The 20,438-nt window shown below is 49.3% G+C and overlaps 1 protein-coding gene across 2 annotated transcripts in view; it reads left to right on the top strand.

Annotated features, from left to right (window-relative positions):
- Positions 1-20,438, top strand: part of itfg1 (integrin alpha FG-GAP repeat containing 1) — a 75,788-nt gene that overhangs the window by 6,708 nt on the left and 48,642 nt on the right. For both annotated transcript variants that reach the window (XM_084681585.1, XM_084681586.1), the window contains exons 7-9: positions 6,698-6,756; positions 10,922-11,003; positions 15,372-15,466. In XM_084681585.1, the coding sequence (XP_084537711.1) occupies positions 6,698-6,756; positions 10,922-11,003; positions 15,372-15,466 (236 nt within the window). The remainder of the gene's footprint in view (positions 1-6,697; positions 6,757-10,921; positions 11,004-15,371; positions 15,467-20,438) is intronic.

The following is a 20,438-nucleotide window of genomic DNA, read 5'->3' as shown; positions in this document are numbered from 1 at the left end:
CTCTTCTTGCCCTCAATTCCTTGCTCTCGCTCTATTTTCCAGATAGATGCATCTTTTTTTGTTTGTTTTTGCTTCACGCAAGACGCTTAGATCGTGTCCTTTCGATTTGGCTTTGTTCCAACTAACTCTGCACAGTTACATATTTCTCTAGCTTGCCGGAGATGTGTAGCATTCTAAGATACCAAAATGATAATTCCACATAATTAGCCTCAAGGAGATCGCCACCACCAAGAACTCTGACTGGAAAGATGATGTAATCAAAATACAAACAAGTCATTGGTGGCCGCGTATCGGCCTGACCAATGCCATTGCTCCTCCCCAAGCCAATGTTACCCTGCTGTAAGTCCTCTTTGGGTGGTGTGCTCGTTTCACGGTCTGATAGGCCTACTCATTGTAGCTGGACAGCGCTACATTTCACCCAGATTGGCCAGGCAGGGCTTGGTCCACCCGTCGGGGTCACCCCTTTCACAGGTCTCGGTCGTCTGAGCGCTGGGATACGGTTAAGGGGGATGTGTCCTTGAATGTGGCCGTAGTGCTGGTCAGGGGCTGGTGTCAGGAGAGGAGGGGCTGGAGGCCTGATGAGAGCAGAGGTAACCTCAGACTCCATCGCATCCATCATCTAGGAGGACTGAAGGGTGCATTTGATTTGTCTCTATTGAGGATCAGGAACTTGGTTCTGCCTCTCACCACCCAGGAGAAATGATCGTTGGCCCACTTTCTGTTGCTCTCGTGGGGCTGAAATCACCGCCCGTTTGCATGACCTGAAGCAGCTATTGTTTTCTGCAACACTGAGCCACCACCTACTTTTGTAAATTAGATCTTGCGTTCTGTGTAACCAGGTTTCCAGAACCATCTCTGCTGGTGTGTGTCTAACCAAGGATTCAGCAGCCTGTGTCAGTCTGTCGGGCCAGGGCTGCAGCCTCACACACACACACACACACACACACACTGCTGGCTAGCTGGGGTATCCATTTCACTGATGGCTGCCGTGACATTTCCCTGCTAATGTCAGAGGCTGGTCTGTGTGCCAGGCCAGAGCAGAGAGCTGGGCCGGAGCAAGGGAGGTTAAAGACAGGAGAAGAGAATCGATACAACCAGATGAGGACACAATGAGTCACGCGTGGGGGGGTGGTGTGCCCAGACCACGCAGGAAGTGGACACACACGCACATAAACATACACATGTGCACGCACACATACACACACACTCATGAGCACACACATGAGCTCGTAACCTCCAACCTCCATAAAGAGCAATGCGATCAGTCTCCATGATGGCTAATGCGTGAGCCTGTCTCTAGGGTACTGCTGTGTGTGTGTGTGTGTGTGTGTGTTTGTGTGTGTGTGTGTGGAGGGGGGGGGGGGGGGTGAGGGCTCTCTCTCCACTCACTGGTTTCTTGGTCCCTCTTGGTCTGTTAGCTGACCAGACAGCCACTGGACGGGAGAGGAGATGAGCGAGGGGGGAGAGGGGTGCGGGGGAGACGAGCAGTCACAGCTTGTTTGCTGAGTAACAGCCTAACAAATAACCTGCTCTGGGGCATTAATGCCGGGCTTTCTTTCCTGTCGCGCTCGCTCTCTCTATTTCTGTTTCTCCTCGTTTCTCTATTTCTGTCCCTCTCATTATCTCTGTCTCTGTGTCTCTGTGTGTGTATGTACATTTCTGTAGATTTCCCAGTCTCTGTCTTTCCCTTCCTGCCCCCTCTCTTTCTCTCCCTCTCCCTCTCTTTCCCTCCCTCCCTCCCTCCCTCCCTCCCTCCCTCCCTCCCTCCCTCCCTCCCTCCCTCCCTCCCTCCCTCCCTCCCTCCCTCCCTCCCTCCCTCCCTCCCTCCCTCCCTCCCTCCCTCCCTCCCTCCCTCCCTCCCTCCCTCCCTCCCTCCCTCCCTCCCTCCGTCTCCTCTCCTCTGTAATGGAGCTGACGGCCTGTGGCAGGGTGAAGCCTGCAGACAGGTGTGCTGCCAGGGCGTCCTGCTGCCTCTGCTTGCTCTGAGGCCATGAGCGACCCCTGCTTCACAGGGGTCCTTAGAGGGAGGAGAGGAGGAGAGAGGACTCTGGTGCCTACCGGGAGGAGAGGAGATGGAGTGGATGTGTGGAGGTGGAGGGAGCGGGGTCTGGAGTGGCGATGGGTCGGGGTGCGAAGAGGATAGAGGAGGGTGGGGGCGCGAGGGGCAGAACGTGTGAACACCGGAGGAGGAGAAAGGGGAGGGACGGGGCTAGTATGAAGAGGAGGGAGGAGAAGGTGCGTGCGTGCGAGGTCGTGGAAACACCGGACAGCCAGTCACCACGGGAGTCCTCTCCATGGGCAGAGCTGCATCACGGTCTACCTCGGTGAGGGCAGGGCGGTACTGTGTGTGTTGGGGGGGGTAATGAGGGAGAGAGAGGTGTGGAGACAGTCATTACACAGACATCAACACCTCTGCTCTCCCTCGTTCGTCATCCCCCAGCCCGTGGTTTCTCCTGGATTTCCCATCCCTCTCTCCCATCCCTCTCTCCCATCCCTCTCTCCCATCCCTCTCTCCCATCCCTCTCTCCCATCCCTCTCTACCATCCCTCTCTCATATCCCTCTCTCCAATCCATCTCCTATCTCTCTCTACCACTTACCACTCCTCTGTACATGACCCTGAGAGTCACTGCTGCTTCTTAATCAGCGTTGTTAGCAAGGCCATGAGGGATAATTCATCATTTATGAAACGGCACGTTTAATTGCCTGTGTGTGTGTGTGTGCACGCGTGTATTGTGTGTCTGCGTTGGTCAACGCCGTTTTCATTTTGGCTTATGAAAAATTGTTCATTGGTTGCCGTTGTTATGACATGAACACAAATCTAATGGTTCTTGCAGTAACTGTAAATTGGGAGCCTTTGGCCAAATGGAGTTGTGGAGGAACTTTCGGTGCTGACCTATCTCAAACGCTGGCAATCTGAGAGCTGGGTGACTTCTGTGCTCGAGCTAATCTGTATTAGATTGATTGGCATTAGAGCATTAATGATCTTTATCCCATAGTAATCTCTCTCTCACACACACACACAAATCATTCTCGCTTTCTCTCTCTTTCTCTCTCTAGCGCTCTCTCTCTCCCTCTCTATCTCTCTGACACACATATACTGGTATACACACACACACACACACACAGCCTACTATGATATTTGATTCAGGTTAGCTGTTTCTGCCAATACAATGAAGAGGGAGGGAGGGAGGGAGGGAGGGAGGGAGTGAGGGAGTGAGGGAGGGAGGGAGGGAGGGAGGGAGGGAGGGAGGGAGGGAGGGAGGGAGGGAGGGAGGGAGGGAGGGAGGGAGGGAGGGAGGGAGGGAGGGAGGGAGGGAGGGAGGGAGGGAGGGAGGGAGGGAGGGAGGGAGGGAGGGAGGGAGGGAGGGTTGGCAACTGATAGAGAAATAAATACAGAGAAAGGGAGAGTGGCGTGTAAGGATGAGAGAGTGTCTTGGAGGTTGGTGCAGAAAGGGAGAAGGAGGGGTGGGGCACTCTAGATTTTAAGTAATATAATGAAACAGTGAGGGGCCTTAGATTCGTTCCAATTCCCCAACAAATCGGGTTTAGAGGTTATGGATAATACATAAGCTCTGGCCTGTCTCCCTCTTTATCTTCTCCTTTTCTTCCTTCCATCGCTCGTCCCTCTTCTCTCCCATTGCTATCATCCTCCCTCTCTTCTCTCCCCCTCCTGTTCTCTATCCTGGTCCCCAGGTCTAGTCCCTCACTCACTTGCTTTCAACACTTGTTCAGGTGGTGAGGCGTTCATGTTTTGAGGTGACCAGGCCTTAGGATGGCCAATAATGATTCCATCTTCAATAATAATGCCTGGCCTAATATATCTACCACAATTTTTCAGTTACCAGGTATTCAGGAGTTAAAGTGACCAGGTGGCAAGGCGTGTGTGTGTGTGTATTTGTGTTTGTGTGTTATGTGTGTGTGTGTGTGTGAGACCAGGGTAAACCGTGTCGTGCGAGATGTCACCTGGTAGACTGCTCATCCTCTTGGCCCTTCCTCCATACTGCACAGACGTGCTCGTGTGATGTCACTACATCTGGGGATGACACTGAGAGCTGGCTACGACCGATTTTGACACATGGTTCTAAGTCGTGGAGCACTATTGTTTGTTGGGTAACATCACAATAATGGGTTTTGCTATAAAGGTGACATTATGGCACCGCAACATATCTCTAGGCGTAGATACTGGCTGGAAGTAGGTGATTGTTAGCTTGCGATGTACGGGTTGTGGAAAGGGGCTTAACATTCCCTTAACAGTCCTTCGTCTTGTCATGAACATCCTGAATTCCCAACATTGGCTTGATGTTTTCTGGCATTTTTTTGGCCCCAAAGGCAGAGCTTTAATCTTAATGTGCTTGTTAATATTTTAATCCGGGAGTTTCTTTGAAATATTCATGCCATAATGAATGGCGACTTGCCAGACAGCCCATGACAACCGACACACCAACAGCAAACGCAGCGGTTCACACAGATCGAGGAGCACAGAGGCGTTGGCAGCAATGCATCCTGGGAGAATTCCTCCTGGCGGTGAGGAAAGCCAAGACATGCGAGATGCTGGATTGATCTGCATGCGCACGCCTTTCTGGAATCAGAGCATGAAGTGAACATGGCAGTGATCAAGAAGGGGGTTCTTTCAGGCAGACTGTCCCATTCGTCGCACAGCTTGTGGGTCGGTCAAGTGAGCCGGTCAAGTGAGCCATCTGTCAATATGTTGGTCTGTCTATTCATATGTCAATATGTTCTAAGTCATCATCCTGATGAGTTATGACATGAGGCAGGGTTAGTGAGTCAAAGGGGAGGTGTGATTGGTTGTGAGTAGATGGGAGGGTTTGATAGGGATGAACTATGCACAGCCTCTCTCCCACCAGACATGTCGGGTCAGCATGTTTTTCAGGAGAGATGTGAGACTGGGGTCAGCATGTTTCCAGCTTCCAGCTCCTCCAACCGACTCTTCCTCGCCCCCGGCCTGCTCGCTCGTGATCCCTCTCTTCATAGGACGAGAAGTTCGGAACACAAGCGTGGATAATCCGGTCGAGAGAGAGAGAGAGAGAGAGAGAGGAGGCGGGGGGGGGGAGGCAGAGAATAATCAGCCGATTAAAGACTTCCACTTTTGCAATGAAGACGTTAGAGAGGAGCTTTGTTTGAAGATGTGCTTCCTCCTCGCCCTCCGCCAGGCGTGACGCCGACGCCGAGGTCGGATCAATTAAAAGTGCAACTTTTTGACTCGCTGAATTATTGAGGCATCGCTCTAATGAGCTTCCGAGATCGCTCCGCAATCGGAAGGTTTGCGAACTCGTAATTACCCCCGTGACATGACATCTCACTTAGAGACTAAAAGCCCCCCCCCCCCCCCATCACCCGCACCTGAATAATACATCCCTGTTCAGAGGCACGAGTCACTCCGCACCGTCCACCGGGCTGATGGTGAGGGGCCCCCGAGTTTACACCTCGGGTCACGTTGATGTGAAGAACAAAGGAAGAAATCAGTGAGCCCTTAACGTGGGAGCCCGGCCTCCTCCTGTCCCTGCTGTCCCTCCTCGGGCGTTAGCACAGTCCTCCACGATGTGTGTCGGGCGCTCAGCTCACCCACTGTACACCCGCTCTGATGAAACAGCCCAACGTGGAGGGTGGAGGCATGTCGATGGGCTCACCGCGGCGCTGCGGTAAGTGTCCTGTCAGTCAAGAGCAAAGCGGGGCACCCAGTGGTGTTGATGAGCTGTAAACAGGCTGATTAATCGGCCTATCAGCAAGCTCAGCCAGACTCCAGCCTTGATTAGGCGGAAGCTTTCCATGTCACTGAGGCTTCCTGTAAACACTTTGCATTCACTGCGGTATCTCGGCCCTCCCTCCTTTCTCCCTTTCCTCTCCGCCTCTCCTTTCCTTGCCTCCTCTCCTCCCGGTTCTTCCCCCTCTCCTCCTCCGTTCTTGGCCTTTCCTCGACTTCGACATCCACCTCCCCTTTCCTACTGCCGCTCTTGCTGGTGCTTCCCCCCTCTCCTCTCTTCCCCTCTCCCTCTTCTCCCTCTTTCCTTTTGTCCACAGCAGGTCAATATTCGGCGCGGCCTGCCTCCCCTGCACCCAGCCGTCCCACTCCAATCCTCAGACCCGCAGGTTGAATTATCCCTGTCAGATATTGGATTCCGAGGGCTGATATGAAGGGCGCTCGGCAGGTGCAATAGAGGCGAGGGTATTGACTAGAGAAAAGATGACAGCGTTCTACTCCACAAATCATTTTAACAGCTCACTGGAAGTGGAGGCCCAGCCACCATTAGAATGATCATGCCGTCTTTGATCGTGACCAACAGCAGAGTGTTTAAAGACGGACGGTTTGCCTTGGGCCCTGATGGATAACGCAAACACATTTACTAAGTGCATGTCGCATGATTGTGTGTGCGTGCGTGTATGCTGGAAAGATGCCTTTGCCAAGGTTTGTAAAGCGAGCAGGGTGAACAGGGATCTAATCGATGCCATTATTTAATGTACAATTAGCCGTTGTGCAGCTGAGACAGAAGCTTGGTGTTGGAAATGCGGAGTCATGCAGTTTAATGTGCAGTCAAGAAGCAAGGAGCCGTTGTTTAAGAGCACACCCAAAAAAGAAAATAGAAAATATTCACACAAGGAAAGAATGAAACACTTCAAAACAAGGATGAAAAGGTCGAAAGAACAACAACTAATAATTCTTTAATTATTTTGTTTCAGATTTATTCCTCACAACCAAGGACGACAGTGTTCTAGGTTTCGAGACGTGGATTAACAAGGTGAGTTTCCGATCCGTTCTTGTGATTGTGTGTATCTCAGCAGGTCGTTGTCTAATAGTGTGTGTGTGTGTGTGTGTGTGTGTCTAATAGTGTGTGTGTGTGTGTGTGTCTAATAGTGTGTGTGTGTGTGTCTAATAGTGTGTGTGTGTGTGTGTGTGTGTGTGTCTAATAGTGTGTGTGTGTGTCTTCTCTGGCAGTACAAAGACACTACTGGCCTCTGGTGTGTAGCGCGACCCCCTGCTGTTGTTGCTGCAGTTAGCTCACATTTAGACACACTCTCACACACACACACACCATTCTGGAGATCATTGAGGAGGCCCTGAACACGAACCCCGACTACTCCACAAATACTTGAAGGGAGAGATGGAGAGAGGGGAGGAGTGTGTCAAAATGAAGGATAGAGTAGGTAGAGGACTGGCAGAAATGATGAAATGAGGGGCTAAAGGTTGGAAGGGTAGACATGGATGAAAGAGAGAAAGTAATGTGATGGCACACAGGGCTGTGCTGTAGATGGATCTTGGTAAAGGTCACCAAGACATTGCTGTAAAGGCCAGGACCTTTGTGGTACCGTCCAGACAGACACACACACTGTGCACTCACAGTGGGAGAAGCTATGATTGGCGAGGTAATCAGGAGTAATCCTTTCTAATTCTACCCTTTGACCTCCTGCTCTATCTTTCAAGGATCTTGGTATCACCACTGTTGGTAGAATAGCAATGGGACTGGGTTCAAGATGAGGCATACACACACGCATTTCAAATGCAAATACGCAGCCCCATCCAACGCAGCACAAGGCACAATTCCACCCAACCCAGCGTGACACAAACACACAAACGCACGCACGCACAGGGGACTCATTTCCTGGTTCCTTCCAGTGTCAGACCCCCGGTAATCCCCGCCGAGCCGCGTCACCGTGCGCTCTTTCGTTTAGCGGCCTCCGCTCCGCCGGTCACAGGCCAGCGCCCGCGCCCCATTTCAACACTTGATTTTAATTACTTTCTCTCTGCTCTCCTTCTAAGTCTCCCTCGATATCCCCTCTGTCCCTGCTCTCTGATTACACCAGGGGCTGGCTCTGTTTACCGTGGGGGGGAGAGCCCGGTGAGGAGGGCTTCCATTGGCTAGGACGCGGCCCAGCCCCGCGCTGGCTCTGTCCCTCCAGGGGAGATGGGATCAGGCTGTTGAAGCGTTGAGGCCAGGGGGCTGTTCTCTGAGCTAACCAAACAGCCAGGAGAAACACATTAGCCCGACGCGTGATAGCGTCCCTTCAACATCGCGTTCCCCCCCCCCCCCCCCCCCCCCCACTTCCCTCTCTCTTAAATCCATCCCTTCTCTTTCTTTCACCATCTCTCTCTCTCTCTCGTTTGTGCAATCAGGTCTTGCTGTGCTGTATATCTTAACACATCAGTCAACTGCGTCTCAATCACAGTGCGCCAGAGAGGGAAACACAACAGATAGAATCTGGCCAGGCTTCACACTTAATCATCAAAGCAGCACTAGTCCATGACTGAGTTTTAGATCACATTTCCTACTCACTGCACAGGGTTAACACTCTGACCCTAAGTTCTATCGTAAGATCTCTCTCTCTCTTTTGTCTCTCTATTTCTGTCTCCCGCTTTGTCTCTTTAACTCTTTAACTCTTTAACTCTCTTTCTCTCTCTCTGTGTCTCTCTCTCTCTCTCTCTCTCTCTCTCTCTCTCTCTCTCTCTCTCTCTCTCTCTCTCTCTCTCTCTCTCTCTCTCTCTCTCTCTCTCTCTCTCTCTCTCTCTCTCTCTCTCTCTCTCTCTCTCTCTCTCTCTCTCTCTCTTTCCCTCTTGGTTAAAACCATTAGTCAGCACTGTTGTTTAAATCACAAATGGTCAATCAGCCTTCCACATGCTTTTGTGTATGGCCACCTTCAGCCCTACTTCATAATCAGCTGTCTCACATAGACATGGACAGTACCACACACACGCACACATTATTCACTAATCAGAGCATCTCCATATAATCTTCTGATTAAGTGTTCTGTTTTGTTCTCTGATTAAGGCTTACATTGAGAAATTAACTAGAAGTAAGCATGGAGAGTCATGCATTGCTTACGCGGTTGTGTGTGTGTGAGTGAGTGTTTGTGTTTGTGTGTGTGCATGGTTGTGCTCCAGTCCTTTCACGTCACTGTAGCTACACGTGATCTAGCCAGAGCACCCAGCCAGCACTACTGTGGTCCCTCAGCCAGGACACTACTGTGGTCCCTCAGCCAGGACACTACTGTGGTCCCTCAGCCAGGACACTACTGTGGTCCCTCAGCCAGGACACTACTGTGGTCCCTCAGCCAGGACACTACTGTGGTCCCTCAGCCAGGACACTACTGTGGTCCCTCAGCCAGGACACTACTGTGGTCCCTCTGCCAGGACACTACTGTGGTCCCTCAGCCAGGACACTACTGTGGTCCCTCAGCCAGGACACTACTGTGGTCCCTCAGCCAGGACACTACTGTGGTCCCTCAGCCAGGACACTACTGTGGTCCCTCAGCCAGGACACTACTGTGGTCCCTCAGCCAGGACACTACTGTGGTCCCTCAGCCAGGACACTACTGTGGTCCCTCAGCCAGGACACTACTGTGGTCCCTCAGCCAGGACACTACTGTGGTCCCTCTGCCAGGACACTACTGTGGTCCCTCTGCCAGGACACTACTGTGGTCCCTCAGCCAGGACACTACTGTGGTCCCTCAGCCAGGACACTACTGTGGTCCCTCAGCCAGGACACTACTGTGGTCCCTCAGCCAGGACACTAGTGAGTCCAGAGCCATGCAGTCTCACCCCACTGGCCCGGGTTGGGCCTGCAAGGTGATTTGAGGATAACATCTCAGTGCTTGTGAGGGTGGGCGGTAGGGAGGGAGACAGTGGGAGTGCGAGAGAGTTTATGATGAATGTCCCACTTTCAAATCAGAAAGAGCACGTTGACAATGCTGGCAGGAGAGACGCCCTCTCTCTCTCTCTCTCTCTCTCTCTCTCTCTCTCTCTCTCTCTCTCTCTCTCTCTCTCTCTCTCTCTCTCTCTCCCCCCATCCCTTTCTCTCTATATATCCATCTATCTATCTGTGTTAGTCACCACCCCCTTTACCTTTTGTCTGACTTGCAGCCAAATAAATAAGCATGAGTGTGGAGGGACAGTAAAAGGCAGGTTTCTCTGTTTGTCATCATACTCTTTTCTCTGCACTTTATCGGCATGGAATACATTTGTAAAAAACTACATAATCATGATAATAAGGAGTAAAAGAAGAGTGGTCTTTCTCTCTCTCTCTCTCTCTCTCTCTCTCTCTCTCTCTCTCTCTCTCTCTCTCTCTCTCTCTCTCTCTCTCTCTCTCTCCCCCTCTCTCTCTTTGTTTCTCTCTGAGTTTCTCTCGGTGTTTCTCTGTCTGTCTCTTCACTCTTTCTCTCTCTGTCCCTCTCAATTTTAAAGGCCTTATCTCTGATGGTTTCCAATCACATTTTTTGCCCTGGCAGAAAGGAACCTTTGACACATACTAAATCCTCATTCTCTCTCTCTTTTTTCCCTCCCTCCCTCCCTCCCTCCCTCCCTCCCTCCCTCCCTCCCTCCCTCCCTCCCTCCTTCTCTCTCTCTCTCTCTCTCTCTCTCTCTCTCTCTCTCTCTCTCTCTCTCTCTCTCTCTCTCTCTCTCTCTCTCTCTCTCTCCTCACCTACTGCTCATTCAGCCAAGATGCCGTATTTAGATGTTATCACTGAGAAGACTAGACGGTATTCATAAGTCATGTGTAATTATGTGTAAATAAGCCGTGGCTCCAGCTCAGACTTGCAGTCTCCTATCGCCTCACCTTCTCCAGGAACCAGCCAGTCGGTCAGTGTTACAGCACATCTCAGCGCTGACCTTGTGAAACCAGTGAATGGATGACTCTGGAACATATTGATCTATTGCCGCCATTCCTCCCACAGGTTCAGGGTTAATGACGGCACAAAGGGTTTAAATAGCCAGGAGGATAACATATGACCAGTGTGTGTGTGTGTGTGTGTGTGTGTGTGTGTGTGTGTGTGTGTGTGTGTGTGTGTGTGTGTGTGTGTGTGTGTGTGTGTGTGTGTGTGTGTGTGTGTGTGTGTGTGTGTGTGTGTGTGTGTGTGTGTGTGTGTGTGTGTGTGTGTGTGTGGTTTAACATGTTCCTCCTTCCTCCCCAGGATGGGAACTTCACCAGAACGCTGTCAGGAGCTTCTCCCAACAACGCCCATGTGGTCGGACAGTCCACTTTTGTTGATTTCGGTAAGGCTTCTGTGTGTGTGTGTGTGTGTGTGTCTTTCACATGTCTTTCATGTCTTGTCTCCTTCAATGCCCTTGACCAGTACTAGAAGTTAAGGTCTTCAAAGGGTTCTGAATACTGCTGCTTGTGTTCATTTGGCAGTGCCATTTCCCCCCTGCTCTGCTCCAATCCATCTCTCTCTCCCACCCCCCCTAGCGAAAAAACTTTCCCTGCATCTTATCTCGTTATGAAATCTCAGCTTCACTCATTGTTCAGCTGTGTGCTGGATTAGGATTTAGCCCACGTTGGGACTAAATCCCAGTGGTGTAATCTTAAAGATGCACTCCGTCGTCCTTGCGAAAGCTTGCTGCCGCAGAGCTTCTATTTATAGAAAACCGTCTAGATTCAACTCCACACGACACAGGAGGAAGCAGTCTGCATCGCCCTGGCTGGATAAGGGAATGTTCCATTTGGGATTGTGCTTACTCTGGTTTGTGATTACTGTTGTACGAGAGTAGGGCTATCCATGCTGCATCAGTTTTGAGTTGAGTTTTTTAGATTTATACACACAAACACATTCTCCCACTTGCCCACACACACAAACACATGTATAGCCATAGCCATAAACTCAATGTTGAGTTCAATCTTTTATCAGGAACCATCAAATATTCAGAGTACAAATAGTGCTATCCCAAAAGGGCAATTATGCATGAATCCCTGGCAATGGCAGGAGAAATGACCTAGATGTTATTTTGTGTGTGTGTGTGTGTCAGTCCTTATCTTTTGAGGGCCTCTTGTGCTCCAATCTCCGGCTTATCTTAGCAAACAAGAACTTTTCATTTATTTAATCTGTTTCCTCCTTGCCACCATGAAAATGCCACTTCAAGCTGTTGCCGGGCTGTGAGGATGGAATCCTAAGGTCAGTTTTATGCCTGGTGCAGCTAAGGATTCTGGGAAGGTTCCCGAAGAAACCTGCCGGAGATAAAGCCTGTTCCTGCTTCTGAATTCCATTGAAGCTCTTTCATGTAGAAGGTGGAGGGATAGAGATGTTGCTATTTCAAATGGACTTAATTCAATACACTTATGACTGAAGGAAGAGAGGAGCCGTCATGATCACATGACAGATAGAAACACGAACGGCAAAGTCATCATATGTGACAGGAGCTGGTATTTTGGTCCCCAAGTAGTACAAGGTTATGCATCTGTTTTTTTATTGATCATGAAAGTGCAGATCGTAAGCATTCGACTTCTTCAACACTGTTACTGTGGTATTGTGACAGTGGTGCTGTGGGAGTATTGTGTAGTAGATGTCTCTCAGGTTATGGCAGGCAGTGATGCACAGGTCTGTTAGAGGGGCTGTCTTTCCTAGTTAACAATGATTATAGTTAACATTTAGCATTTACATTTGGAACTCTGGCAATGGCTTGGTTGATTTTGGACAGTTTTTGACTCCTTCATAGAATGGGGAAAGACCTGGAGATCTCTCTGTCCCTCTCTCCCTATCTCCTTCTCTCCCTATCTCCCTCTATCTTTCTCCCTCTATTTCACTCTCTGTGTCTCTCTATTTATTTTTCTGTCTATCTCTTTCTCTCTCTCTGTGTCTCTCTCTATTTCACTCTCTGTCTCTGTCTCTCTCTGTCTCTCTCTATTTCACTCTCTGTCTCTGTCTCTCTCTGTCTCTCTCTATTTCACTCTCTGTCTCTGTCTCTCTCTGTCTCTCTCTATTTCACTCTTTGTCTCTCTCTGTCTCTGTCTCTCTATGTCTCTCTGTCTCTCTCTATGTTACTCAAACATACACAGACAAGGGGCTGCATTTGTCGTGCAGAAGCACCATTTTCAGACACAACCAGACGGATGTGACAGCCTTGTCAGAGAGTATGAGGAGCAGGCCTGTCACGTGTGTGTGTGTGTGTGTGTGTGTGTGTGTGCGCGCGCGTGCGCGTGTGTGTGAGACGTCTGCCAGCACCAGTCTAAATGGCTTCATGGCCTCCATCTTCAAAGCTCAGCCGTCCTTGATTCCTCCTGTGTTTTCCGTGTTGCCTGACAGGCCTGCTGGAGATCTGAATACCAGCGGCTAATTAAAAAGCAGATATTGGATTGAGGAAGCACCTGAGCTGCAGAGCCGTGTGCTGCTGACCTGGGGGAAGCAGGCATGAAAGAGAGGAGGAGGACGGGAGGGCTTCAAAGGAGAGGAGGGGATGTGCTCGAAATGTTGAACACAGTGGCATGCTGCATGGCTATGGATTCAAGAAAAGTGGGAGGTGGGGTTATGGTGGAAGGAGGGAGGAAACGAGAAATTGGGTTAGAAAGAAGCAGAGAGAGAGAGAGGGAGAGGGAGAGGGAGAGGGAGGTATGGGAAAGCATGGAGTGTGGCGCTCCAGTTTGATTCGAAGTGGGAATTATTCTGATCACACTCCAAGCTGTCAATTCTCACTTCTCCTCTTCTGTCCTCTCTCGCCCACACCTCAGTGGTAGATCATAGATACAGCAGTGACCTTCCTCTAAAACCTCCACTCACACACGCACTCACACACACTCTAACGCACACAGACACACAATGACACATTCTCTCTCTCTCTCTCTCTCTCTCTCTCTCTCTCTCTCTCTCTCTCTCTTTCTGTCTCCTCTCTATCTCTATCTCTCTCTCTCATACACACATCTGCAACCACACGCCCATTCTGAAAAACACTCTAGTAGGGAGTCTATTTCTAGATAAGTGACCTCTGGTAGTCTGTGTGTTTGAAAGGAGCGGGTCACCCACGGCAGAATAAGGAGACCACCTGGAGAACTCCGTCTGATGGAGGCCCAGCATATGTCACACATACAGGCCTGTCTGTCTTATCAGGGCTGTAATTGCATAGCTCAAAGTGACAGAGTCTGATGCATAATTCATGACCAGGGTAGTGAACGCTATTGGCGAGGATTAGCTGGCATATCAGCACCAGGATGGCATTGTGGAGATTCTAATGAGGACGACAACGATGATGATGATGATGAAGGATTTTGATTAGCGTGATCTTGGTGGTGAGGAGGACGATGATGTTGACAATGTGTTTGTGGTTCTCCCTGATGACTTGACGGCATCATTTGAGGTGCTATGCACAATGTGTTAAACTAAGGGAATTGCTGCTTAAATGAGCCTTTATTGTGAGACACACACACCCCCACATAGCTGTGTTTAGCAGCTGTTTCTGACAGGAAGGCAGGACATTGTTTCGAGGCATTTTTTTTTCGACACAGCAACATAAAGACACTGCCATGAATGTCTTGTGTGAGCAACTACTGTGCTGGGTTGAGTGTTCCTCACAAATCCACACACACACACACACACACACACACTTTTTGCCCATATCAGAGAAAAGCCATATGTGACTGTTTACTGGCTGTTGTGTGTGTCAGGGTGTAATCTCCTTGTCTCTCTCCAGCCTGGCTCTCTGATTTACATTCTTTTTGCTCCAGTGTTGTATCCTATGAATGTCAATGGTGTTCCCCTGAATCCCAGCATGGACAGGAACTGCAGTCCTCTGCTCTCCTGCAGGGTGGCTTTCTTTCTTCTCCTCTATCGCCACCCCTCCATCCCTCCCTGTGAACTGCCACGCTCCCTCGCCTTTCACCTCCCCCCCCCCCTCTCTCTCTCTCTCTCTCTCTCTCTCTCTCTCTCTCTCTGTCTTCTCTCTCTCCCTGCAGCTATCTCTATATGTGTCACGCCCCTCTTCCTGTGCCCCTGTCTCTTGTTACTCTCTGTCTTCTCTCTCTCTCTGTCTGTCTTGTTTTCCACCTCCTGTTGCCGATCACCCACAGCAGAGAGAAGTTTTATCCTGTTCTTATCTCCCTCCCCGCTGCTACATTTCCCTTCCTCTACATCCACCTGCTGCTTCTCCACCTCTGCCTACCTCGATCCTCCCCCTGCTGCTTCTCCACCTCTCCCTTCCTCTACATCCACCTGCTGGCTTCTCTCACTTTATTTGCTTTCCCCTCAGTCTTTGCGCACGCGCTCGAGTGTGTGTCATAACACTGAGCTGTCAACCTCAGCAATGCCGGGAACAAAATAGAGACTGACAGGCATGCTAAGATCACCAAACGACTAAATTATGCTCATCTCTCTCTCTCTCTCTCCTCGTATCTCATCCTCTCTCTCTCCTCATCTCTCATCCTCTCTCCATCCCTCTCTCTCACACACGCGCGCAAACTCCGCTGTGTGCTGTCTGACAACCTTAATGTGATTTCCCCTCCTCCCCCTCAGTTCTTCTGTCTGACTGTGTTCATGTCATTGTCTCAGCCTTCTGGATGCTGCAGGCCTCTCCTCCTCAGCTCCATCTTCGAGTCGACCACCTGGGGGAACTAGGTCATCTATTGTGAGTCTTATCTGGGATGTGTGTGTGTGTGCCCAGATGGTGATGGGTTCCAGGACCACCTCCTTCCAGTGTGTATGGACGACGGCTGCCTGAGGAGTGCCATCTATCTGTCCAGACCAGGAGAGAAGCAGGTACGCTGACCTGACATTGTGACCTCACCATCCTTCTGCTTGTACTCTATGTTTCCACAATGACATCGCCATCAGTCACAACGTCGCCAGCATTCAGAACAGGGCGTGGTGTTCGACGCCTCTCTCACGTCCTCATAATCTAATATTCATCAAGCAGATGTTTTGAAGTCAATTGATGTGCGGTACTGTACTGTACATCAACAATGACATGCCATAGTCATCTGCCCTCTCATATGTACAACAGGTTATAGTACTCCACTGTGACGTCGCCGTCACTCACCGACCACTCCACGCATGATGGTGGAGTGAGCAAGTCCATTTGTGTGTGTGTGTGTGTGTGTATGTTTGTGTGGGTGTGTGTGTGTGTTGTTGCGTTAGTCATATTCTACAGTATGATTGTTTTGTGTTGAAATGTTAACACACAAGCATACAAACACGCTCACATAGTGAGGTATTTTTTTATTTTTACATTTTTTTATCACTCTAATCTGATCATTATTGACAGTGTAAACATGTTCCTCCAACTCATTAGTTTGTATACAGCTGGGCGACAATAGCATCCCACTCACTGACACACTATCCCTATAGCAACCCACCCCCCCCCCCCACACACACACACACACACACAATTGCACCAGTAGTTGTTCATTAGAACACAACAGTATTGTGTCTATAGGAAGGAACACATTTTAACCTCTGTTTTAATGAAAGGACCTCAGTTATCAGACTGGGTCTCAATGGCAGTGACGTGTGTCCACTTTGTCGTACACACCCACTGCAGAAACTGTACATCTAACTGAGTGGGATCATCTCTGGGATCTAGTTTGACCTGTTTCTAGTATAAATGGCTTACCTGGTGACTTCATTTAAGTACACATTATTTTAATACATCTCGTCAAATGTTCTTATTGCACTGGCAGCCAATTGTTCTTGTTTCCAGCCTAAGCGATATCATTATTAGAATTTTTGCACTGAAATGTGATGTGAAGGTATTTTGGGGGGAGTGCGCAGAACACACGCGCATTCCGTCTCCCTAGCATTGAGAGACAGACATGGTCCAGACATGTTAATGGAGCCATTAGCTGTCATGGGCTCACAGCCCCGTGGGGACTGGGGAGATGGGGTGAGGGGGCCGGGGAGGAGAGGCAGGCCAGCCGGGATTTGAATGGCTCTTAATCTGCAGGGAAGGACGACCATCCATAAAACATGGAGAGAGAGTAGAAAAAGAGCGATAACCAAAGAAGCAGGTTTTTTTTTTTTTTTTTTTTTATAGGAATAGGCATGAGAAACAGACACTCACTGGGGTAACATTTCCATACAAAGGGACACGATGATGTGTGTGGTTGTGATGAGGGCTCCGTTCTGCCAGCCTCCAGCATCACAGTTGTTTGTTTCATTTCCATGCAGCCTGTAAAGCAGGCTGTGTCCTCAAATGGACTTGAGCAGCAGTTTGTCAGATCCTTGATGAATTTACAGCTCGTTTCTTCTGAAGGCGATGAATAATATTTACCTTCCTGCCCATTCGTAATTTCTTCTCCACTGCTGCAGTTTGCACTGCCGGCAACATTTCAGAACGGAATGATCCGGAATGAGCTTGTGTGTGTTTGTGTGTATGTGTGTGACCACAAAGAGGCTCCTCTCCTACTGATCACGGCTTTACTAATGATCACACACACACACTCTGCCAAGTCTCCCCAGGTCATCACTCTGAGACACTTACACGGGGAGTGAGGTCATCACTCTGTGACGGAGACACACAGAGGGCGCGGTGGCACGCTGGCAGCAGGTGCCATGGTCCATGCTGCGGAGCCACGCCGGGTCTCTCTGGCATCACACCAACACTGTGCCATACATCCACGCCTACCGTCACACTCCTTCACCGCTACTGCAGAGATGTCCATCCACAATTCAGTAGAGTGCTGCCTTCACAATCCACACAGGTCTACTGGGGTGAAGCAGCTGGCCAGGACAGAGCCGCGTGTGTGTGTGTGTGTGTGTGTGTGTGTGTGCGTGGGGTGTGTGTCTGCGGGCACGCGTGCATGCAAATCAGTTTGTCTCACTGCAGTCATTAGGAGATGAGCGATACACTAGCAGTTGTCCTCTGGATCATAAAGCTGCAGGTTCATTAGAAGCCTGTCTCTATAGCGCGCCGAAGCCACTGCCCGTGTTCTCTATCGACGCTACGGCACCTCAAAGCACGCTCCCCGTCGCTTCTGAAATTTTAATTTCTTGGACTAATGAAGCGTCGTTCCTGCCGAGAGGAATCGATGGGAGCAGGAATCTGCTAACACGCCGGCTTTTTTCGCCTTAGTAAACAAAGGGACTGAGGGCGTGCGTGCGTGTGTGGACGCGGGTGCGGGTGGTGTGTGTTTGCGGGGGCAGCATGGATGGAGCGTGATGTGTGTGGGCTCTGTGCTGCTGTGTTTTACTGACGACTCATGCCGTTTGTATGCCTGGCACCTGCCCTTCTTAACACCAGAGATATTGAATGATCTTGCAGACGAGCACAGCAGCCCCTCTTTCTCTCTCCTTCCATCTCTCTCCCTATATTTATCTCTCTCTATTACCTAGACATCATCCAGTATCATCCATCCCTCCTCCTGGCCTTACACCTCTCCTTGTGATAAGCCTAAGCTACTTAAACATGGATCTCTTGATTGACCGTATTTCTTCGATTAAACGCCGCCCCCGAATGAACGCTGCGCTCGAATAAACGCCGCACCAAAAATGGACATTGTGTAATAAACACCGCCGTAGATTAAACGCTGCAACAACAAAATCTGAAAACTGTTATTTAATTGGTTAAATTAAAACACAGTAGCCTATTTATTACACAAGTAAATCACAAGTGTATTATAATTCCCTCGAAGCACTGGCAGACACAAGTTGCTTTCTTGATACAGGTTTGAAGCTTCTTCTTCAAATCCACCATGAAAACTAAATAACAAGAAAATGAAGACCACATTAGCTTTATATGAACATACAATGACATGCGCAGAATGTAAATAATGTTCACCAAAGAAAAATACAGACACAAAACAACATACTATAAAAGGCGTGTCAAACTGGGTAGTGGAGAATGATTCAAGGTTAATCTGGATCTGGTGATGTTCAGAGGGGGAGGGGGGCGGAGAAGACCCCCTGCCTCCTGGGGCTTCCAGTGAGAAGGGGGGGTTGGATGTCCAAAAGGTAGTCAGACCGGCCGGTCTGCAAAAGCAGAAAAGAGTTTCAGTCCCAGCATCACCTTGTCTCCCAAGTTGACACTCTGCCCATGAACTGAGTAGCTCCATTGTGCTCACACGGTCCCTAAGCATCACAAACTGCCTCCCAGGTCAATTCATCACCTGACCTCGGCATTCTTGCCCACGCACCAAATGTACATTCTAGCCACAATCTTACTCTACAGAGAAACATCCTGTTGCCTGATCCCATCTGTTCTTTGATAAATCAATTGATCACAATTGGATATATGTTTTATTATACTTATTATAAAACAGGTAGATGAAATCAAGCATTCTGATTGGTTGAGAGTGAGTCACAGGGTGTGCTTTATTTAAGCAATAAAGTACGAGAGGCAGTACTGTATCGTCAATAAAGTACAAGAAGTGCGACGTGGTGTATGACGTGGGTGTCAGTTCCTCGTCATACTTTGCGACAACCAGTGACAAAGTATGACGTGTACAGCTAGTTGCAAGCGTGCACGAGTCTTGGAGCTAGGGAAAGAGGTGAGCCACTGTTTAACGCTAGACCGGAAGAGACGGAACTGGAAAGATGGCGCGGTCCAGTTTTGCGCTGTCACTTGCCTCACTGCTCCACTGAGCACTTTTCATAGAAGTGAATGGGGACGCCATCTTGGAAGAAAAATCTAGCTGTGTCTAATATATAAGTCTATGGTTGCTACTGGTGAATGCTTTCTGCACAGCTTTCTGTTTGAAAGCTGGAAGCGCAAGAACGTTTTGGCATGCTGCTTCAGATTTCTACACAATGTAGGCACACGCGCAGCTTCAATTGTATACTAGGCTTTGTGTTTGACCTCTTTGTTGATTCTTTGTTTGTCTATGGCCACACTGCAGCTGCAATTCTCTAAATCTGTCTTACTATGTAAATACTATCATTGTGTAATAAACGCCACAGCGTTTATTCGAAGAAATATGGTAATTATCTGTGTCCAGGTGTTTGGAAATGTAGAATATATGTATGCCTACAGGTGTTCTTGGAGGGATTGTATGTCCTGTGTTGAACGAGGACCCATTCCTAGAATATCCCTCCGTGTTAACATGCACAACCAGTCAAACCTCCCACTGCATATACATCCAGTGAATTGTACATGGACATGAATTAGTGACTCCACTCAGGTAGAGGTAATGTAGTAGTAGTCTGTAACACTCAATAACCAGGAAAGCATAATAAGCATCTAATTATTATCATTTTTTTCTTATTATGATTATCACACATAACTGAATGATGAATAATTAGTCCATTTCCAAGCAGAGCCAGTTAATTACTGGGAGGCTGGGAGACTAGTATGACACTGATTGTCTCATGATGTTTGCTCTCTGCCTGATTAGACAGAGGGTGAGCACGTGTTCTGGCAAGGAGTGTGTGTGGGTGCGTGTTTGTGTGTTTGTGTTTGTATGTGTGTGTCATCCTAGGTTCTCTCCATCCTGATTGGGTTCATCAGTAGCGAGCAGCAGGAGACACATAGGCATAGTTCTGTGCTTCTAGAACCTGACTCTTTGCTCAGGCCCCACACAGCCCAGCCACACACACACACACACACACACACACACACACACACGTATTTCTAGACGAAAACACCCTGAGAATATGAACTCCTCTACTTCTTCACAGCTCCTCTCCCTTGATCCCTCCCCTCTTCTTCTGCTCTCTCTTCCCCTCTCTTCTCCTTTACTCTCCTTGTATTCTCTCTCTCTCCTCCTCCTCCTCTCCTAGCCCCTTTCTCCCCATCTTG

Source organism: Hypomesus nipponensis, chromosome 19 (genome assembly GCF_054491055.1).
Source record: "Hypomesus nipponensis isolate SF chromosome 19, ASM5449105v1, whole genome shotgun sequence".
NCBI lineage: Eukaryota > Metazoa > Chordata > Actinopteri > Osmeriformes > Osmeridae > Hypomesus > Hypomesus nipponensis.
The sequence above is the reverse complement of the archived record's forward strand: the minus strand, read 5'-3'. Positions and strand labels throughout refer to the sequence as shown.